The 23,238-nt window shown below is 37.5% G+C and overlaps 2 protein-coding genes across 3 annotated transcripts in view; both read left to right on the top strand.

Moving 5' to 3' along the window:
• Positions 1–2,444, top strand: part of ENTPD5_1 (Ectonucleoside triphosphate diphosphohydrolase 5) — a 33,217-nt gene extending 30,773 nt beyond the window's left edge. Inside the window, exon 12 of the mRNA XM_051212575.1 lies at positions 1,610–2,444. Coding sequence (XP_051072763.1) covers positions 1,610–1,684 — 75 coding nt within the window. The 3' untranslated portion in view covers positions 1,685–2,444. The remainder of the gene's footprint in view (positions 1–1,609) is intronic.
• Positions 2,445–12,426: 9,982 nt separating this feature from the next.
• On the top strand, positions 12,427–22,858 carry MS3_00004631 (uncharacterized protein; the record flags this gene model as incomplete). Of its 2 annotated transcripts, XM_012944588.3 has the most annotated exons (6): positions 12,427–12,504; positions 16,956–17,090; positions 17,127–17,330; positions 17,368–17,513; positions 18,866–19,006; positions 21,457–21,573. In XM_012944588.3, exons 2-6 carry the CDS (start codon positions 16,973–16,975, stop codon positions 21,571–21,573), a joined length of 726 nt encoding a protein of 241 aa, XP_012800042.2. In that variant the 5' UTR covers positions 12,427–12,504; positions 16,956–16,972. The 2 variants fall into 2 exon arrangements, with proteins under 2 accessions (XP_012800042.2, XP_051072762.1); XM_051212573.1 differs by having other exon boundaries at positions 17,127–17,513; positions 21,457–22,858.
• Positions 22,859–23,238: the final 380 nt, after the last annotated feature.

Raw genomic sequence — 23,238 nt, 5'->3', positions numbered from 1 at the left:
TTAATGAGGTATGGCAACTTGGACCGATGCATGTATGTGCCTGGTCCTACGTTGTAGCTGACTGACTGACTATTAAAATGGTTCAAAACAAACGCTAGTAGCTGAAATACTTTATGTGCTAAGAAATTTCAATAGTTAAGATCATGAGTCAATTGAAGCTGGACCGCCATGGAAATCCTAGAAGCACTAGACGACCGTTTCTTCCTATTGTTGGACTCCTCGGCAGTGCGTATCCACGACCCGGCCTCGTGGTATTTGAACCCAGGACCTTCCAGGTTTTTCATAGCGGTCTAGCTTCAATTGACTCATGATCTGAAGTATTGAATTTACTACAATCTCCACAAAACCCTTTCTGATACTACTAAATTGTTCTGTGCTCAACAAAAAGGAAGGTCTTACAAATTGACTGACCTGAACAATCTTCCAAAACAGTCACACTCAACTTATCCAAAGTCATATAAAACCATTGTTCATCTAAATCTCCAATATTACGAAATGACTAGAGTTAGAAATGTATCGGATCATATTTGTCTACCCTTAAATTCTGAGATTCTCAGTTCCTCATAATTTCTTTTTTTTGTGTTTTTATTTCACTAATTTATATTTTCTTTCCGAATCATATCTTTGATGTCTAACTTTTTTTTATTAACACTGATACTGTTACCAGCTCTACTATCCTGGAATTTGATCTCTTTTCTTTGTTAGTAGATTATGACAACCTAAACTAATGTACATATGGATCAGGTTGTTTGAAGCGTTCGACTGACTAGCTCATGACTATATTGTAAATGAATAAATGATTATCCATTCATTCATTCTTGTCATATGTTTCTCTTTTGTTTGAATTTTTCTTATGAATCATAGAAACACTCTATTTATGAGTAGTAATGTGCTGATAGTATTTACCAATAAGAAACAACAGCAACAACTGATAGCTGATAACATGTGCATATTTGAAACGAATTCATTTAACTTAGTTTCGAACTATTTTAAATATGAGCAAAGATGGATAGTGGCTAGCAGTGGAATCCAGGACGCGCGTTTCGTCCTGTTTGGGACTCTTCAGCCGGATGTACCTGCATCTCAGAGTTGGTGTTCACTCTGGGACTCGAACTCAGTACCGTTCGCTTCAAACGCCATCGCGTTATCCACTTAGCAACTGAGTCCTGATAGCCACTTGCTTGTGCAATGGGGTGAAGTTTAATTCACTTGATATTGTTTTATTTGAATTTTCCCATTGATGTTTTAGGACTGAAATTGATCAGTCTGTTATTGACATATGTGCATACTGTGCGTATGCCTAGATATTGCCTTAATTTACGCGTCCTGGATTCCATTGCTAGCCACTATCCATCTTTGCTTATAATGCTTGTAAATTAAGGCAATCCTAAAACATCAATGGGAAGATTCAAGCGAGTTCGTTTTCTACAGGATAAGGTCGTTAACCCCCATTCTCAACCCTCCTCTTTCTTTGATCCGGGCTTGAGACTGGCAATAGCCTTAGAACGGCTCCAGTTGGAGTTAAATGAGTCTAAAGTTTAGATATAATAGTAACTAAATGTATGATTGTAACGTCCTCTTTCTTTTTTTCTCTTTTTTTGCTCTACAGTTTTTTAAAAAAGTCAATTCTTTTGAAATCAATTGGAGTCTTGGTGCCTTATTTTCAGAAATGTATCATAAATAAAACTGCCTGAAAATAAAGGATAATACGTTCATTACAACATTATTGTTCTTTACTTTGTATGATACATGCGTTAGTTATATCGATCAGATTTCTCTTCTTTTATATATATATTGAAAAAAAAAGTTTTATGAACTCCATATTCATTTTTTTATTTAAATCTATTTTTATCAACTTTCTTAATACCTACCTACCCACCTACTTGCCTACTACTACTACTATTAGTAACAATAGGGTCTATATTATTCTTTTTAACTGATATGTTGTTGTATGACAACTATTTAATGCAATGATTGCATATATGTTAAATTTTAATCCTGTTTTCGTTCTCTTTTTTCTTTTGTTTATTCATTTACTTTACATTTACGTACGTAACATTCAATGAATCTAATAACTATTTGTTATAATGAATCCAACTGAAAATTTTTTTTCATCTTTTAAAGTTGCTCAGATCAAATGTTAACGCCGTTTATTTTCAGCCCTTGAATTGTTCTTTTTTTCTCTCTCTCTCTCTCTCTTCTGTTTCTGAGTGTAGATAAAGTCTTTTCATTATCATTTTAAAAAAGAGATTATTTAGTTGATATTCTCAGCATAGTCAACTTTTCAAATCCAGTTCGATCTGATTCTTTCAATATAATCTTAGAACGTCATCTTAATACTTTTTCGTCACAAATTATTCATTTGTCAAGCTTTTTAAGTTATGTAACTTCAACAGATAATGTTTGTTTGTTTGTTTTTGAATTACACTGCTTGATGGGTTGAACACTTCAATGAATTAGGTAAATGATGGATAATACAGACTAATATCTCAACCTAACCATTTAAAAATTAATCCGTTAGTTTATTTGTATGATAGGGGTCACGAATTTAGAGCATCTAATTAGGGGTAGATGTTTTCATATACTCACGCCTCGTTGTCGGAGTGGTAATAGCTTTGTCTTGTTGTAAATTTCAATGAAAGGGAAATATTATTGTTGTCAGTGAACTCGGATGTTACTGTTTCGAAATTACTGTTAATATTCGTTTTTCGTTCAACGATCAAACTCAAATGGGTGATCAATCTAGACAAACGCAAAATATAGGGGAATGATGCTTGCGAAATGATTAAGTAAATAAAAGGATAAGGAGTGCATGACGTTACTGGCATTTAGTGTCCATAAACTACCAGGTTGTTAGAGAAAAACTTCCCCACGCAACTATATTTCATTCGTTACGAGCAACAAAGTATAACAGTTTGATTAGTGAAGAGGTACTGAATGAATGAAAATTTGCACACAAATGTCGGAATAGTTTCAAAACAGAAATTTATACAGTCCAGATTGTACCTGTAATAACTTGAATCAAGGACTTCATCAAAATATTATAATACGTAGGAACGAATATTAATGCGCAAATAGAAACTGGTAGAATCACACTTAGATATATATATAATGAACGAGGGAAACAGTAATAGACAACATGTAAAAATCGTTGATTTAGAGCTCATTTTTCATCAGAACAACGAACGGTGCTCGTACAATTAGCGAACATACTTCTACTTAGGGCCGATGGCTGGAGTAGAAGCATAGGTCTACCAGTGCTTTCGGATCTAGTAATTACGGATATCGTAATGTCCAGACGAACCAACGAAAAAGCTTCACGCTCATTTACTAAATATCAAAATAAGGTTATGATTTGGTGTGAGGAATTATGATCAGTTAATTGTTTCGCTACGAAATGATATCAGGTATAATGCAAGGATCCTAACAACTATATCTAACTCCTAGAACAAAAAGGCAATTTATTATTTTTCCGTTATCTGGTTGACTGAAAAGGTGTTGATAGTTCTCTGCCGTTCGGCTACATACAAGCCAGTGATCTCACGTAGTGGATAGTAGCCTATAACGCACAAACTCACGAATGGGCGTTTCCAGTAAAATCGGACAATTGGTTCAAATAAGCAGTACATGGTGATTGCAGACATGTTTTCATAAGCAATATTACACATACAAGATAAGATGAAGCATTTTACTGTGATTACATATAGGTGCAATTTTTTCAGTAATAAATTGTTCCTAAAGGGCAAGGTTTAAACGTTAGATCCTTTCGAATGTGCCCGCCCTTTCGTTTCAACGACCTTGAACGGCCTGACTAGAGGCGGTTATTCCATATTTCAATTGCAGTGGGTTGGCTGGATTGCATGAGTATCAAGCTTTTTCATATATAAGTCATCTTATGTTGCATAAAAAAGCACGAAATAAATACCAAAAGCATTAATTTAGCATTCTGTTTTGTAGTGTACACTTTGGCTCTGTTTTTGCTTTGTAATTTGATCTGCGATCCCGACAACTGTACTAAACCTCAACGAAATATCAAGTCACAGGTAAATCCTAAGTATTTGTAGTATTTCCTTGGGTTATTATTGTTGCAAGGAATAACTTTTTAATAATTAATCATAGCTGTTTGTAGTGCTTAATGCTCAAGTGACATTTCAGTCGACCTTACCGATGCTTTTCGAAGTATGATACTGAACAAGCGTTTCGCGTGCTGGGATGATTTTGATAGCTCATTAAAAGAGTTCCAAAAATTATGGAATAGTAATTTTATCGTTTCTCAGACTACTTATACTAGTTACATCCACACGGAAAGTAGGTTGCTAAAAGATGTCAGTTTCAAATACCTGTTTGTAACGTTTCATTGTACGTTTGGTCATAAGCGGAAATCGGAAGGTTTGAAAGTGAAGCAAAAATCGTAAGATCTTTAACTAATATCTGATGTTTAAGGTCTAAATTCCGTAATTGCCAATCTAAATTCCGTGTAAGACTAGAGGAGCAAGGATATGTCATCAACTCCTACAACATGCTCCACAATCATCCATGTAGTAGTTCATGGGTGGTATGTGATCTATGGACAAGAAGATTATCATCAGAAGAAAAAGAAAACTTGAAGCCAGTAATACTGCACTGTGAGTCAGCAGATGAAGTTATCGAAAGTATTAAGGAGAGAACTGGTAAGCAAGTAACCGCTGCCGGTGTCAAAGGTATGAAAGCTACACTCTCCACTGGTAAGTGTATATAAATATATTTCAGGTTGTTGTACTCGGAAGCAGGTAATGAATATGCTGAGACAAAAAGGCGAAGTGAGAGAACATTTAGAAAATGGATATGCTACGAGAATATGTTTCAGTAGTTATGACCAAATACAGTTGTACAGGAAATATCCAGAAGTTCTGTGCATTGATTCTACGTATAATACTAATAATGAAATGTGAATATGTTTTTCGTTGTATTTTACTATATAGATATTCGTTATTCCATTTAGTGGTAACGGATAACTGGGGTCGAGGACGAGCTGTTATGTTTGCGTGGACACGAAAAGAAAAGCGTGCCGATGTGACATAGATTTTAGATAAATTCAAAGAGATAATGTTGACAGAAATATTTGTGATGGATTGCGTACGATCTGAAAGCACGGCTGTCTGGATAACACATGGACATGCAAATATCATTCTGTTCGCCTTTCATGTAATTCGCGCTTTCCGGAAAAAGGTACACCAATGGTTGCTTATATAAAATTGCCTTTAGACAAACGACAAAATACTGAAAACGTACTTGACTCGATTGGTAACTTCGGAAACGGTCGGAAGGTAATTTTTGTAATGTATTTATTCACTAGATTTAATCAATATTACAGAATAACAAATTGGTGGGACAGATTGATAGGCCAGTACCTATCACGTTTTTTGATGCCACGTAAGACAATGTGGGCGAGTGCGTTTTGCGGTAATGTTTTAACATTGGGTAACAGCACAAATTATCGTGTTGAGTCGCTAAATATACAAATAAAACGATATGTACGAAAAAGTGATAGTCTGTACAAATGTGTGTACAAGGCTTTAAAATGGAGTGAAATGACGTCAACTAGGAAAAGTATCGAAGATCAAGTATTATTCGGAAGATCTTATAAATATAATGCTCCACAGCGTCTTATACCCTTGCTGAACATGTTGACTTCATTCGCAAGATCTAAAGTTTTATACGAACTTAAAAAATGCGTTTCGTTTACGTGGAATATGAAAGCGGCGGCTGGTTGTTTATGGTTGACCGCGGACAACATTATGAAGTGGATGTAAGCATTTGTCAATGCAATTGTAGCACGTTTATTCTGTGTCGATATCCGTGCCGTCATATGCTACTTGCATACGTTAAAATACGAAGTCTTACAGGTAAGCTATATCAATTACGAAATATAAACTCCATAACTCATCAACTTCTTAGGTATTGCAGTAGATGGAAGTTACATAATACGCAGAACTTCCAAAATAATACAACAACTGCATTATCACGACGGAGTGAAGTATATATAAGTATTCAACGAAGCCAAAGAATCCATAAGCATCGCATCATTGAGAAGTATGGTGAAAGTTTCGCAACGGAAGTTGAGAAGAAAGTGGACAATTATTACTTAACAATTCTTAGTACCAACTTGTACGGCATGTCACCATGGCCCTTCAAGGTCATAAGAATGAAATCGATATAATTTTAAACAAGGGGAAACTATAACTTAAGCCGTAGGTATATCGTTCAGAATTATTTAAAAGCTACACACATGGAGAGTATAAATGTGGTGCTAAAAAGCGTAAATAAATAAATAGCTGGACAGACAACAATTATTGGTCGACAGATCTGCGTTGTATGCTATGGAGTATACTGAGATATATTTAGTGGATAGTAGTTTCCCTGATTCCAAATCTTCCTCTCTGGCACGCGTTAATGGTAAACGTAGCCACTGGACACAGTTGCTTGCTATGTCATGACCTGATATACGCTATTACTCAAAATAGGTACATATCCCGATACCTAGAAGGTAACATATGTTGTCTCCAAACAGACGTCAGGACTGAGGAACCTGGTCGAAAACTACAGACCTATAAATATCACCCCAGTTATATCACGCATAATGGAAAATGTGATACAAAATCAACTATCTGGTCACCTGCTACAGGAAGATTTAATAGACCTGCCACAGCGTGGATTCATTACGATAAGGTCTCGCAGTACATGCCTGATAGGCTTTGACGAGGTTACCGTATGCGTGACCAAAAAAGTCTGGTGGTAATACTTTACCATACTCTATACTACTCTATATTATACCTCAATATTAAGAAATCTTTTGATAGGGTACCTCAACATCAGACTTCAGACAGCCGGAATCACAATCTCCCTATGGCAATGGATTAGGTCTTCTCTCACGAATAGATAGAAATATACAAAAATAACTCTACAACATCTACACCTTGACCAATAACCAGTGGTGTTGTGTAAGGTAGTGTCACGGGTCCATTGCTTTTTGCGATCTATGAAACAGAAAGAGAACGATGAAAATCCCTACTCAGCTCTTTTGTTGGACGGTAGTCATTTATTTGTTTCTTCTCCCTGTCGTGTATTTTAACCTTTGTTCAGATCTCTTTTAACTACACCCTTTGATTTTCAGGCTTCCTCATTTGAGCTTTTACTATGTGATTTGGGTTAAAGACTTATCTTTTGTTGCCTAATTTTCTATTGCATGTTGCCAGACTGTTGACAGTAAGTTAGTGTTTGACCAAGCCCAAGGTCACGGCGTAGTTCAGCGTGTGGCTGTTAACCTTTTGACTGTCTGCTTGTGAGGAATGCTGGAATCCCTGCAGAAAGATATTTGATCCCATCTTGTCGGAAATATCTTTATTGATTCTCAGCTATCAAACCCTTTAGTATTAACTGTTTCTTCCATTGTTTAGCGCGCTACTTTGAGTTAGGGAAACTTCCGACTGTATAGCACAGGCTGTACCATTTGAGTTATTTTGTATTTTTGATATAATTTCTTCTAATTCCTAAATTAGGACCGTTTAAATTGAGCTTAGAGTTTGTTTTTAATATAATTTAATACAAGTATCTCGAAAACGCTTCGTACGTTATACAGAAGAACGTTAAAGATGCCACAGGTATTCGGAGTCTGGCAACGCTTTAACCAGTAACACCTTCTATATGAGGCGTACTCACCAAGTGAAATCAAAAGACAGGAGCGAGGAAGTTTGAAGATATATTTGATATGCTATCATTATATCGAGGATCGTCTGATCTAATCTGGCTAGCGATTGCAAGGGTTGTTGAGCACGGCGTTCCCACTCGTGATCTGGTGCGGATGCATGACCGTTCGCCTTCATCTAGGTGAGTCCATTAAAATACGTCGTCAGCATCCAATGTCGAAAACTTACAGAGCTATTTATTTTGGGGATTTACCGCTACAACGTAGTCTGGCCTATTCGAATAAATTTTGGTTCGTCAGTCTAGCGTTGAAACCGAATACTGGCAGTTCAGTCGTTACAATCTATATCAATATTATACAATATAATATATATCAATATATATAATACACAGGTAAGACCTACTTTTACGCTGATGACTTAAATGTCATCTGTAAAACTGGCATTCGCGATGCACGTAGTACTATGCAAACAATCCAGTATGAACTCAACGATGTAGACAACTGTTGCAAACGATGGACTTTAGAGCTCAACACAGAGAGTTGCGGCTGGTTATGTATAGGAGACGTCTCTTAAAATAAAACTAGCACCTTAGAAGAACATACTGCCCAAACGTACGTTAGTAACTGATCTCTGGGTGAATTGGTCACACAGTCTTAACTTCTCCGAACATATCTCAACTAAAGCATCTAAAATGCTGAAATCGCTTGACTTCATTCTTCGTAACTTCCTTCAAAATGAATCTAAAATTATCCTTTACAAGAAATGTGTAAGAACTGTCGTTGAATACTGTTCAGTCTTATTTTCCAACCTACGCGTATACGATACACGTAAGGTGCAAAAAATGCAACGACATTTCACCTGCGAAATACTTAAGACCACCTAACTCAATGACTACACTCCTCGATGTCATTATCTAAAGACTTGAACTCCTTTGGAAAAGAAGGCTTCCGTTAAATTTGAATATCTGCTTCAAACTCCCCACAAACTGTACTTACTCTACATGTGATATAGTTCTTACTCAACACTCACATGAATACGACTTTTGAGGCAAAGTATCTACGGTCAAAGTCGAGAAATACAGACCGAAAACTCGGGAAAACTTCTTTTTCATCAAGTATTTATTAATATGGAACAGTCTTTTCTCTAAAATACGCATGGCAGATAGATTACATACTTTCATAGGACTTCTTGAAGGAGCCCTCGTTTACATTGATCTAGCACGATCAAACATCTACGTCCCACTCAGACACAATAGGCCCTCTACACGTATGGACCAAATGAGACTCTAAGTTCAGTTTGCCTTATTTTCCTACTTTGCAGTGGCATTAGATACTTTTCCCTCCTAAATTTGTTTACTTGAAGTACACAGGTAACTCACTGGGCCTATCGATGCTGCTCAGCTATAGTCGATCCCCAAGGGACGCTCACTTTTACCCCAAAAGATAACCGCACAGTCGACCACCTACTACCAGTGATCTGCCTACTTTGGTAAACAACTCTACCTAATGCCTATACTTTGATTGTCAATCTATACTTTACTCCCACTGCTCCAGAAGGTAATGGAAGGACTGGTGAGTGAATAAATGAGGCATTACATGGATAAAAACAATATTATCCACGAAGTTGAACACAGAATCAGAAAAGGAAGTTCATGTGCATCTAATCTCCTCATAGTATGGGAAAACTGAACGATAAACTGAGACTGTAAGATACCGTTCCATATAATAGTCCACAATTTTTAAGAATCATTTGACACTATACTTCGCTCACTACTCACAGCAAAGCTTGCAAACATCAGTCCCACTGACCTACCATTATCCTAGTTCCGAAACTACATAGGTAACAGGATGTTTCGTACCTAGGAAACCAGAGTGTGCGCGAGTTAGAAGGTTCATACAACAGGAGTTTTTCAAGGCAGAACCTCAGTCCCACTCTTGCTCTTAATCTTTATTAACAATCTACGGGATAGAACTAGCCATGCTGCACTGGTCCATGCAGACGACGTAAAAGTTTGGTGTTCCATGAAAATCGGAAGGGACTCATTTGAGCTTCAAAAGGACCTTACAACAATAGAGGAACGAGAACTAGACAATGCGTTAAAATCTAACCTTTCGAAGTATCGTGTCATGAACAATCTGCCTCATTTAACAAAAAACACACCCTACACCAAGATTAATTCCCGAATGTCTCTTCAGAGCGTCGTCTGGAGCTTATATTCACAGCCAGACTAGACACCATCCCAAACTGCATAGAGGATATAACCAAGATAAACGCAATTCTCTACTTTATGCGCAGACAAATTGTCGCAGTCACCCCAGAATTGGTTTCTAACACTGTTCAAAATGTATATACAACCCTACTTAGTAATCCACAACGTCGTTGTGCTCCCTCTCTTCAAAATAGGCATAAATCTCTTGGACAATGCTCTTCGAGTAGTCCCTCCAGTTGCCATTATTAGAAATGGTCTCTCAGCCGGAGTGGCCACAACTTTATTATTGGATGGCTTTATGGGATTTGATAAGCATGTACTCACTCACGGATTATCACCCCCTATTGAACTACCTATGTATGGTGCATGTCTCACAAATTACAACGGTTATTGTTACCGCATAGCCAATGGCTGCTTAATTTCCCTGTTGTTATAATCTTCATTGCACTCCAATTCTTTTATTGTCGTCTTCTTATACACTACCAAAAAAATAAACCATCTATGTATTCTCGAAAAAACCATCTCTTAGCACTTGATTTACCACTTTACTGTTCTCACACTGCAACTAAACGATCTCCTGAATAGTGATACGGTAACTGCTGTTATCCATCAATCCCACAGTCCTGAGAACTCAATGACTTAACAACAAGATATACATATCCTCAAAAAATAAATACCACACTGATTAGAATTAATTTAGTGAAGTGGCTAGACTGTCACCATTTAAACATAGCCAGATACCTGGTGCCGTACTTAAACTACAGGAAGCGAGTGCAAAGAAATCACTTGCTTTACACATGCACGGAGACACCGCTATCTTTTGGCTGAACAATACTCTCGGACATTTCAACCGACCGACATCAACTATACTGATGACAGTTTCACCTGCGATTCCATAGGACTTTCCGAAGAGAACCTAGGCGCTCACTTGTTGCCCCGGAAACTGCAGCGCTTAAGAACAGACACTTCTCTTGGCACAGATATGGTCCATTCTGCCATACTGAGGAAGGCAGCCTCAATCCTGGCAATGCCGCTTAGCGAGATGTTCTCAAACTCGCTTAGACGAGGCAAACTACCAGAAAATTGGAGGCTAGCTCAAATCACACCAATTTTCAAAAGAGGTCGACGCAATGAACCTTCAGGTTATCGGCCGGTGGCTCTTCTGTCATTACCTTCGAAAATCATGGAGCACCTGATGTGCGATGGTATGCATGACTATTTACTGTCCTTACATTTCCTCTCACCACAACAGCATGGTTTCAGGAAGGGTTACTCTTGTATAACCAACCTGCTTACTGCGGTGGATAGATGGACAAGCATCCTAGATCGCAAGGGGAAGATTGATATCATCTACCTAGATTTCTCAAAAGCTTTTGATAAGGTTAACCATACATGTCTTATCAATAAGCTCAAGCGATTGGGTATTAGACCACCTCTAATCGATTGGCTGACTTCATATCTGGAAAATCGATATTTTAAGGTCAGGGTTAACTTCACTTCATCTCAGGCTATGGAATGTCCTGGTGGGGTCCCTCAGGGCTCAGTACTAGGGCCACTTCTCTTCTTGATCTACATAAATGATCATCCACAACAGGTAACGTCAGACTTATTACTTTTTGCCGACGGCGTGAAACTTTGGAGAGAGATACGCAACCAGGACGACATACAGGCACTTCAGGAGGATCTGACTTGACTTCAAAGTTGGGCAGACAATAACGGACTTACTTTTAACACTTCAAAGTGTAAAGTAGTCCATCTGCGACATGTCTCAGACTACAGTTACAACTTAGGTAACTCCTCTCTAGTAGTATCCCAAGTCGAAAAAGATTTAGGAGTCCTGATGCCCCATGATTTGAAGTCTTACACTAACTGTGACAAGAATGCCTTCCGAGCAAATCTTGCACTGGTAACGTTGAAGCGCATTTTTGGCCAGTCTGACGGAAGAACTTTCCATATAGTCTTCACTAGTTTTATCCGTCCCCATCTAGAGTACGGAAACATAGTATTTCCTCCCTCACTCCAAAAGAATGAGGACACTCTGGAGCGTATCCAACGGCGAGCCACGAAATCAGTTCGAGGACTCAAATCTAAACCTTACGAAGAACGCCTCCATTCACTAGACCTTTACCCATTAGAGTATAGACGTCTTAGAGGTGATTTATTAATGGCTTATAGTATTCTTAACACTTCTGGACATCCTCTTAAACACCTACTTAAGCTTAGTTCGAATAATAACCTAAGGGGTAACACCCAGAAATCGGAGACATAACTTCTACTCCTTAAGGTTTGTCGAATGCTGGAATTCGCTGCCGGTCGAGCTAGTCCAAGCGACTTCCCAGAAGTCCTTTAAGAGGCAACTTGACTTATTCTTATGGACCGAGGACAGCATCATACTATGATTCACCTATTTCTTTTTCCTCCTTTATTGTTAACATACCCAGGTTCCTGCTTGGAGGATTCGGTGATCCGCTGCTAATAGACACGGAAGCTCGTTAAGCGAAAGCTTCTATTTCGTCCACAACCATTTGAACCATTTGGAACCGCGGGCTTTTAGAAATAGTACGTAACGCTATCGTGTCTAGTACCAGATTCCGTTAGAATCACGATTGTGTAAATTTTTGTGTTAAATTTTGCGATATATTCGTACAGATTGTTATGATTGTCTGTACATATCATTGTTGGTAGTCGACTTGTCTATTTCCTATCGAGATGAAATTACCATATAACCCAAACAACCACCCAGATAACCAAAAAAGGGGAAATAAAGGCGAACAAAGGGTAAATAAAGAGGTAAATGCTTTGGAAGAGAAAGGGGAAAACGCATGAGAATGTCGCCTTTTTCGCCTGTCCGGGGGAAATACTGCGGATTTCCCCCCTTTTATACCGCTTTGTCGATAAATTGCCGACTTTTCACCTAAATATCCGCCCAATTACCCACTTTTCGACTAAATTTCTACGGAATTGCCTATTTACACGCTTATTTGTCTACTTATCGCCTGAATACCCACAGAACTCCCTATTTTCGATCCATTGACATAACCCCAAAGGTCTCCTATGTTCGCCTTTATTTTCAACAACAGACCAAAATAAATCTGCAATGCACTGGAAAACCGGTGTATTTTTAGGAAATTTTATTTAAGGGGAAAATCGTATTATTGTACATCATTAGAGCAGAAGCTTGAGCATCAATCGCTTCGTATACCCACTGTAATTGCCAATTCATTGTTATTTGAAAAGATCTACAAAAGATGAAACAGGTGATGTATTATTCATAAGGCCTTTGCATCTAATCTAAAGTTAACTGACACTCAAACACACATTCTCAGCACTTCTATAGTTTCGGTCTTCAGTAATAAGGATAGTACGTTGATGAACCTGTAATAATCCTGACACACTGCTTTCCAGTGAAGGTCCAGCTTCTCCTTGAAAGTATTCACTGATGGGGCTGATACCACTTGTTCGGGTAAGGCGTTCCAATCACTGACTGCTCGATGAGAAAAACGAGACCCCACTTTAAGTTTATTAGATCTTGGTTTATGAACCTTCTTGCTATGACCGCGGAGATTATTAGTGCTGGAGGGAGTAAAAAGATAAGACATATTACCACCCAAATCGTAATTAAATATACGAAATGCCAGTATAAGGTCACCTCGTGTCCAACGATACGACAAGGGGAAAAGATTTAGGCGTTGTAAACGCTCATCGTAAGGGAGTCTAGCAAAAACCTTTCACTAATTTTGTTCCCACACTCTGGACACGCTCAAGGGAGTTAGTATCCTTTACCAGGCATGGGCTAGCTGCTTGGATACAGTACTCTAAATGTGGTCTTACATAGGTGGGATATAAAATTCGACATAATTCTTCCACCATCAGACTTAGCTCGGACTTTTTATTTCTAAGACTACGAGCGATCGTGTAGCACACACTTAAGGTGTTTTGGCAATCAATCGTCCTACCCATACAAGCCTCGGAAGCATTGGCCTCCAAGACCTGACTACCCGAAAACCCTTAATGGTAAGGTTATTTTCGCCATTTACATTGCGAGTCCTCAACTCCGTAAGAGCATTCTTCCACTTGATTCGATCCTCAAGCGGCCAATCTGGTCGAATACAGATATTTGATTCACGAGTTTTTAGTGCGTTTTTCGATAATGTGTCTCTTTCATCGAAACTCCCGAGAACCAGCTTCAGGATTCTTCTTGTTTGGGTCTCGCCTCCAACCCATTTACCGAGTCGTATTACTTTTGTAATATGTACCCCTGAAACCTCTTCAGGTAGTACATTTCTTACCACAGACTCCACTAACTGCAGGTCATGTGCATGTCTTTTAGCAGGGTCGTTATCTTTCGACTCCTCTAGATTCCAAATAATTAAACTAGGAAGGGGTTTAGCTTCCTTTGAAATTGTGTTAACAGCTTTCGACCGTGACGATAGATCCTGTATATTAACTACTGGTATCTTACGATTAGCTTTTATTGTAACACAGTCCTGTGAGTGACTCACAACAGTGTTAGACGAAGCTTTACTTTGGAGCTTTGGCGGATTGGTCTGAGAGTCCACCAAGGACTTATCAAGTAAACAGTCATTAGTTTTAGCTGTTATTCGATTTTTCTTCTCAGTCACGCCAGGATGGGTTTCACTCTTACCATCAGATTTTGGTAGTGCAGTTTGTGACTCACAATGAGAGTCCATCAGTGAGTTACTAACTACCTGTGTACTGCCTACAGCTTTTTTCCTTTCGTTCCGTTTCCTACGTACCGTAGTCCATTTTTCATCCCTCAGGACATTGGGACTATTTGGAACGGTGATGGTTTTATCCAGTTCGTCGGTTCCCACTAAAGGTACATTGTTATCAATGTCAGTACCAGGTGGTAACACACCCCTTGTTAATGTTAACGGCAATCTCACTTTTGCGTCGGTCAGAGTCGGTTGTTTGAGGCGTCGCGTAACAGCAGGTACTACTCTGACACAATCGTCACTGTCAATGCCGGTGTTGTCAGCGCATGTGTCATCGTTTTTCTTGCAGGCCAAAGCCAATAGGCCCATAGCCTCCTGAGTTAGTACCTTTTTATCCGTACAGCAGAACATACAAAGCCAATGCGAGTTAGGATTCGAGCATCTTGTGTATGCCATCGGACTTAGGCGTGTACACATTTTGTGGTACCACTTTTTACAGTCATCACACTGCATTCCCTCCTCAAACGGGAACAAACAACTTGGTTTCCCACAAGTAAGTAATAAAGTAAGCTCTTTGACGAAATAATGTTTATTAAAAGGTAGGTAGAACATCAAAAAAATTGCATGCATTATTCCCTTCAGCCACATTCGTTCGCCTCTTGAGAATTGAAATAGTCGTCCTGTGAATTAATAAGTTTAAAAAACAGAAAAAGTCACAACAATATTTGAATGACATGTCTTGGCACAGCCAAATACTTGAAGCTGAACTTACGGTTATGTTCGTTAATATTGTTGACTGTAACTATAGAGCCATAGGGAAGTTATCACTTTAAATTAGTACATACCTGATCTTGTTTTCTTCTATTACGCTTTATCATCTTGTCTCGGATATCGTGAAAGTAACCTTGTGTCGCGATGTCGTACAGCTTACCAAGGTCTTTTTCGTTGACAGCGGATGGCAGAAAGCGATTTTTTAACGCACCTGAAGTTTAAATAATAGATTTAGGTTACTTCGTATGCAGCCGTAAAACTTGCATTTCTGAAGTGCTCGTTTTGAAGAGGTGCCAAGTAACGTGAATTTACTGGCAACCTCAGGTGTCAAAAGGTGCGACAGAACATACGGCATCGATGTTTTTGGATCGTCACTTGATAACCTAGTAACCATTGCCATCTGTAATAGTAACAAATTATTAAATTAATGTTAATGACTTACAAATCTGTCCCTGGTTTCTTTCTGCTGCAAACCGGTCTCCAGCATCTGCAGTTGCTCTTCAGGGAACTGCTGACTTGACAGTCCGCAATCGAATTGATGTCGATGTTCGCGTTCACTGAACTTCGCTAGTAGCAGCTTTACATTTGTACTCAAATCAGTAATGACTGACGACATGTTCTGTCACATTGTACTCAAGTCAGTAATAGCTGAAGACATGTTCTGCATCATCGTATACAACCTGTCAAATCTGAAAAACTTCACTTGATCGTACAGGTGACTTACTGGGCCGCTGAAGCACAGCCTACATGCTCAGATTATAATGATGTATCTAATTGTGTCGAACTACTTCATTAACATCTAAATAGTATCGGAACGTGATTGGCAATTGGCGAGGCGACTCTGTCAAACAACCGAAATTTCGGATATTGTACGTGGCTATTTACAGCCTTAATCTCGACCACATCCCTGTCTACTGAATTGTAAAGAAATCCTTCTTTGTGCTTCAATGCACCTCTAGGAAATGTTAGTAAGATCATTGTACTGACCTGTTGGGCTTCTCATTGTTGAGTGGCAGGATGTTTTCCTCCGTTGAAGTATTTTTGAAGGGAAACTAACATGTCCTTTGAAGACTGCAGACCATCTATAGTAAATTATAGTTTCTATGTTTGTTACTCACCGAATTCGTGGATGACTTTACAACCTGCCTTACCATTGTGATTAACCGTGTACCTAACAGCAGAACTAATTAATTGGTTCGAAACTGACTTTAAAAGTCACTACACATCAAAGCAACATAGTGAAGTATTTGCAATCAGAAATAAAACTATGACGTACATAGCTGTAATGATAAACAGCGAATAGTTATGAAAGTAAGTCATTTTATGTTTTATGAAACAGCACCTCCTGTGAAGTATACTATATAATGTGTTTCAAATGTCCCAACACGCGTCACTCGACATGGTTATTTGCATAGCTCATCTTTGAACCTCAACGTTTTTTCTACTTCAAAGGCCCACCGTTTTCCCAATAGGTATGACTCATTTTATCACTATATTTCTTGATGTCAGTAATTAGATTGTATTTTTAATCTTATTCCATTTTGGTAGCTTATAACTTCTGTCTTATTAAAGCAAATGGAACTAAATGGATAAAAACTAAAATTCTCTTTTTAGGTAACATTCTATCTGAAATGAAACTCGATATCAAAGACAGTAAATCTGATGTTGGACGAAGTGTATGTGATATAATCAAGGCTATCCTTTTAGACTCAACTAAGGATAACCGTATTGTTACAATCGGTTTATCAGGTAATTTAATCTTTTAGTTAACTTTCTTTTATTAAGGTGGGAGTATGCCTCATCTTCTTGCACCACACCTTTGCTCTTTCTCGGAAATCAATTGGGAACTAGTTCATTTCTTTTATTGCGATGAAAGACTAGTTCCATTAGATAGTGAAGATTCAAATCATCATTGCTACCAAGAACTACTCTACTCTAAAATTAACATTCCATCCTCAAATATTCATACTGTTAATACAACATTATCATGTAGAGTGTCTTTAATCATAATATAAATCATGTTTAGTAGAAGATTCAGCTGCTGATTATCAGAAACAGCTCTTATCATTCTTTGGAACAGCTAACGGTTATCCACGTTTCGACCTACTGCTTCTTGGTATGGGTCCAGATGGTCATACATGCTCCTTATTCCCTGATCACAAATTGCTCTATGTAAGTTAATATTTTATGCCGAACGTTCAAGACACCATCGATTTGTGCTTCTAATTTACTTCAATATCTTGATGCTGCATAATACTTTGTATTTTCCACTGTTCACCGAGGAAAATGCAAAGAGAGTTATTTTTTTATTGTTACAATGAGGCTTCTGGCACGACGACGCATCAATTTAATTCTTCACTCTTTCTAGCTCCACAAATAATTTAAAATAACAAAATTATTATGAGTTATATGAAACCATTGGGAAAGTCAAATACAACTGACGGGATATGGATGAACGGACTGTTAAATTAATATTATTACTGTTCTAATTTATCTCACCACGTTATAATAGAGGTACAAGAAAGCAAAAGAAATAACATTATTAAACAGAAAGTCAATCAGTAGGAAATAAGGTTATTATGGATGAATTTACACTATTGTGATTACTTTAGGGTTGTACAACTATCTATATAGATCTTCAAAAACAGTCAGCGACTGCGTGTACTTCTCAGAGATAAACATAAATAATATAGGTACTGTCGTGAATTATGTAACAATCCTCCTCGTTGTCGTGTTTCTCAATGAGTAGTCAACTCGAGAAATTACAGTATCGAAACTAATATTATGTGACACTCAAGAAAATTGGTAGCAAAAAATAAAGAGTACTAAATAGTGTAATGTTTTCAAGCATCGAAAGACAGCAAGAATATCAAATGTAGTACCAATGATTTCAAATTATCACTCTTATTAGCAGTAGTACAATCAAGTTTTATTGGTGTAACCAAAGTAGATATGGATCTTAGGTTTTAACATTGTTTATCGTTTCACATTCAGCGAGTTCACTGATTCGTTTCTCATTCAGTTTCCCATTATTGTTGATACTAATATTCCATCTCGTTCGCCTTTAATCTTGATAATTTGATCTTGTTCTGATACGAGTTAAGGCAGCTTTAACCGAAACTTATTTAGGTTTAACTGACTGACGAAGACACTCCATAAAGATATATCAATCAACTGGATATTTATGTTTAAACTGTTTTGTCAGTCTTTATATTAACTTCAAATCACAGATTTCTATATTAAATGAAGTGTTAAACTGTTAACTGAATAGTGTACCATTTACGTTTCAACCAGTAAACCTGAAGTTCGAACAACTCTTCAACCTAATTTAATTTGGGTAGCCGGGTAGTATTATTAACCTTTCGTCGGAGTGGTGTTGTTCCCTGGCGACTAGTTAAACCTATAATTAGCGAATAAGTCACACCTAATTGAGTAGTAATGGCTTTGATTAATAATTTATACCTATTTATATAAAAATTCAGGGAGCTGTTTAGTCAAAATTCATGAATTTTATTTTCTAACAGTATGAAGATTATGTGGTAGCACCGATTTCTGACAGTCCGAAACCACCACCACAAAGGGTTACTTTGACTTTGCCTGTAATCAATAAAGCAGCAAAAGTTGTGTTCATGGTCACTGGGTCAGATAAAGCTCATGCATTAAAGGTAAGATATTTTCTTATCATTATTATTATGTGTCATATTTGAAACTTGCCACTGTAATAAGTCTACTGATTGTACTCTGCTTCTAATTACCCCTGAATAAATCTACACAGCAACTTGAACGCAGGAGCAACGGCTCAAAGTGCAAGAACCAAAAACTGGTGATAAGGATTTATTTGACTTCAAAAAGTATATCAGGATGATTTATGGATACACTACTGTTTACATGATATATTTACAGTTAGATTAACAGTCAGATTTGTATAATATAAACTGAGCTATATTTAATAGTAACAATAATAATAGCATACTGTGTGAACACATTTACCATATTATACAATTAACTATCTATAACAAATATAACTGATTAACTAGGTTATAATATTACTCCTTAAGATGTGACCCTTCACACCCAGACTAACATCATGAAGGCGCCAAAAATGGCCCAGATTGGCATAAATCGCTCTGAGTTTCACTATATGTGAATTGATCTCATCACTCACGTCACCACCAGCATTTAGACAGCCACCCATTTACACGAACTCGACTACTTCCAGCTTTAATAGTGAGTCCAGGTTCAATGTCCCGCCAGTCTTGTAAAAGTATTTCGCACTTAGGTGCAAAGCAAACGCCATTTATTATGATTTTAATATAAACATTGTTACAAGGGAGGTACCCAATACATATGTGCCACACAATAATAGTGAGGTTGTGAAGACATAGATAATGTAAAGTGTGCATAATAAAAGAACAACAACGAACAGATATGAGTGTATGAGTGAAATAATAATAACGAGAGAGACAGTTCAATTAGCAAATAATAAACTTCTCAGGCACATTCTTCCTCAATAGACAATCCCAAATAGCAGTCCTGTCCAACGAGTCGAAGTTGGCTCTGATGTCAAGAAACGTAACAATTGTTGACCTGCAATAGTTATGGCGGTATCCTAACATTTTATGAAGGGTGAAGATCTGATGGATACATCTTCAACGAGAACGAAAACCAACCTACTCCTCGTGAATCAACCTCTCCTGGGTGTTGAACGATTTGCAAGGTATGATGGAAGCCAATAATTTGGACGCAATCTGGAGTCAATGTAGCTCAACCGGTTTATGATGGTACAAAGTCCTAATCACTACTAAGAGGCAGCAGGTACAATGGGGCAGACATGTGCCTTCTAGTTAAACACTTATGAATTACTTACCATTAGTTCCCTTCACAATTTTAAACAGAGGAAGAACGACGATATTGGCAGAATATGATGAATTCATTGTAATTCTGCTTTCTCTCTTCAGCTACATAGAAGCCAAGATTTTTAGTCATTTCCAATTTTTAGAAAGTGAATTGTTCATCAACGACAAATGAGTTATGTGTAATGAGAAATTAGTTAAGAATTAAAGTTTTAAAAGGAGTTATGATTGATTAAGGTAATAGTTCTCGAGTATTAAGATAATGTAATTACACGTTATAACATGGAAGTTCAACTCATTAGATTGTGATTTCAGTTAATTGAGAAAAAGAGCGTTCAAAATGTTTGTTTTGTGTGTGTTACTAAAACAGCTGAATTTATTTATTTAAACGCATATACATTGGTACTAGAAGGCACCAAACAGATATCCGCCACATAAATCACTTGATTTATGTGAGGAATGGCATACTGTTCGGGCGCCCAAACCGATGCAGGTGGTTTTCCTAGGGGACCACACCCCGAGCCTTCGAACTAAAGGTCTAATCCACAAGGCAGTGGAGCTACGTAAGGAGATGCAGTCCTATGGTGGCCGGTGACCAGTAATTGGTTCATACGCCATTTGCTCCCTCAGGATCCTTGAGCGTGCTATCGAACTAGGCTGGAAGTTTTCTCAAGGGCGTACGTTTTTTGGATTATAGTTATAACCAAAAACCCTCGTACAAGTATGCATATACAATACATCCAGAGTAACATGTGACAGATATTTATCTACTTTTGTTTGTGTTATTGACCATAGTGTTGTTCATAGTAGAACCAATCTTGCAGTCGAGAGTGTGCTTTTAAAAGTTCTTTTAGTTTTTAATAATTGGAAACAATTAAACATATTAACTGATGTGTAGGAAAGAACGAGAAAGCAACGAAGTATAATAAAGTCATCCTTATTCTGCAAAAGTTGTCGCTCTTGTTTTGCTTAAACCATATATCATTATACCGTTCATGCAGATTTGTTTAGTTTAGATCAATGTACATTATATAATAAAATATGCATAGGTCATATTGTCTAATCGTTTTTATTTGCTCAATCTGGGATACCATAGTAAACCTACATCACGTCAGTAAGTAACGTAAACTCACGTCTAATTGTTTCGCCGTTTTCCCAGCTATTATTATGATCAGATAAAAAACTACCTTTCTGTTTATAAACAATAATTGTATTAATCAATTAATCCTTTATTGACGCTGCTCTCTTTCTCTTCCGTCTAGTCTGTTCACCAATCACCTAATCCAGGTCCTTCTGTGCCATGTTCATTAATTCATCCAGTCTATGGAGAATTAATATGGATTGTAGATAAAGCTGCTGCCAGTTTATTGAATACATAAATCAACTGTATTGTTGTCAATATATTTTATTACATGTTTACTTTCTACCATAATCTTCGAATTACATTACTTGAATAAAGCTCAGAACAACAATTAAGGCAGAATAATATAAAATTCATTCTATTTTGTAATTTCTCATCAGCTTCTTACAACCATATATTTATTTATTTAAACACATAAACATTGGTACAAGGAGGCACCAAATAGATATGCGCCACATAAATCATTCGATTTGTGTGTGGGCTGGAATACTGCTCGGGTGCCCAAACCGAAGCAGGTAGTTTTCTTAGGGAGCCACACCCAGAGCCTTCGACATAAAGGTCTGATCCACAAGGCAGTGGAGCATCGTAAGGAAATGCAGTACCATGGTAGCTGCTAAACAACAGTAGGTTCATACGCCGTTTGTTTCTTCAGGATCCTGGAGCCTATGTACACCATTGGTTTGGAATTAGAGTTTTGCAACTCCTCTAGGTGGACTCTGTGTCCACCAACCCGGTTAAAGCGCCGGACATTCGCTTTTCGTCCTCTCAATTTCGTAAACAACAGTGATGCCACGAGAAGGCAGTGAGTAGGACTTCCCTGGCAGTGGTTGTATGCACGTGGCCATGTGAGAGCATTTTTCGAGGAATAATTGACTCTCCCTACTGTCGGCCGTACCAGGACATCTGGGGGCTACAACCATGTATGTATTAAAATGTAACATTGAGGTATGATATAATGTAATAAATCCTTGATATCTATTTTCAAGTAATCTGAAGCTTATGTAAACTCTTCACAATTTCTGGGATTATCATACTATTCATCTTAACAGTTTTTAGAATCCACCTAATTACGGCTTCATTTACCGATGTTTTTGAATTCCATCTCTACTTAACCTCACATGTGTTTATATATATACATGGTTATCTCTGTTCTTCTAATTCATTTCATCATCAATGTCAATTACTTCACATGATATCATACCTCAATGTTGCACTTTAATACACATCATTAGTTGTAAGCAACTCATAAGAAATCACGAAATACAATGAACGCATATTATTCTGCTTCAATTGCTGTTTTGGCTTTGATAAAGTTCGGAAAAGGAACCAATTGTATGAAATTACAATAGTGTTTTACTGAAGGATTAATTTATCCTATATGATGATAATATGTCATTACTATTTAATAATTAGTAGTTTATATAATTTTGATAGATGTCTTTCAAATTAAATGGTTAATTTATTTGGCAAATATATTTCTGTGAATTTTTGTTAAATCTTGAATGTTTAATTTGATGATTAATTGATAACTCTTGTTTATACCTTGTTATCTCATGAGACATACAAAGTATTTGACCATTTGTTTGCATACAGCCAATCTAGAGTAAGGGAATATTATTGTTATGGATAATATACATAAAGCCATCTGTTTGTGAATCGTAGAAATAAATGAGAGTCAACAAACATGGCACAAGTCCATGAAGTCACTGACAAGCAGACTGAGTCATATTGGTAGGTGTAGACTACCTGGTTGGGGACCGCGAGATGATAGCAACCGATGGTTAGAGACCCTGAATGACATGGCTCAAAATCGTTTACAATGGCCCAGGTGCATACACTCTTTGTGTTCTCCCAAATTCTAATCTTCTGAATTCTTCATGTCTCTTTCTTTTTTCTCTTTCCA

This window comes from Schistosoma haematobium, chromosome ZW (genome assembly GCF_000699445.3).
Source record: "Schistosoma haematobium chromosome ZW, whole genome shotgun sequence".
Taxonomy (NCBI): Eukaryota; Metazoa; Platyhelminthes; class Trematoda; order Strigeidida; family Schistosomatidae; genus Schistosoma; species Schistosoma haematobium.
The sequence above is the reverse complement of the archived record's forward strand: the minus strand, read 5'-3'. Positions and strand labels throughout refer to the sequence as shown.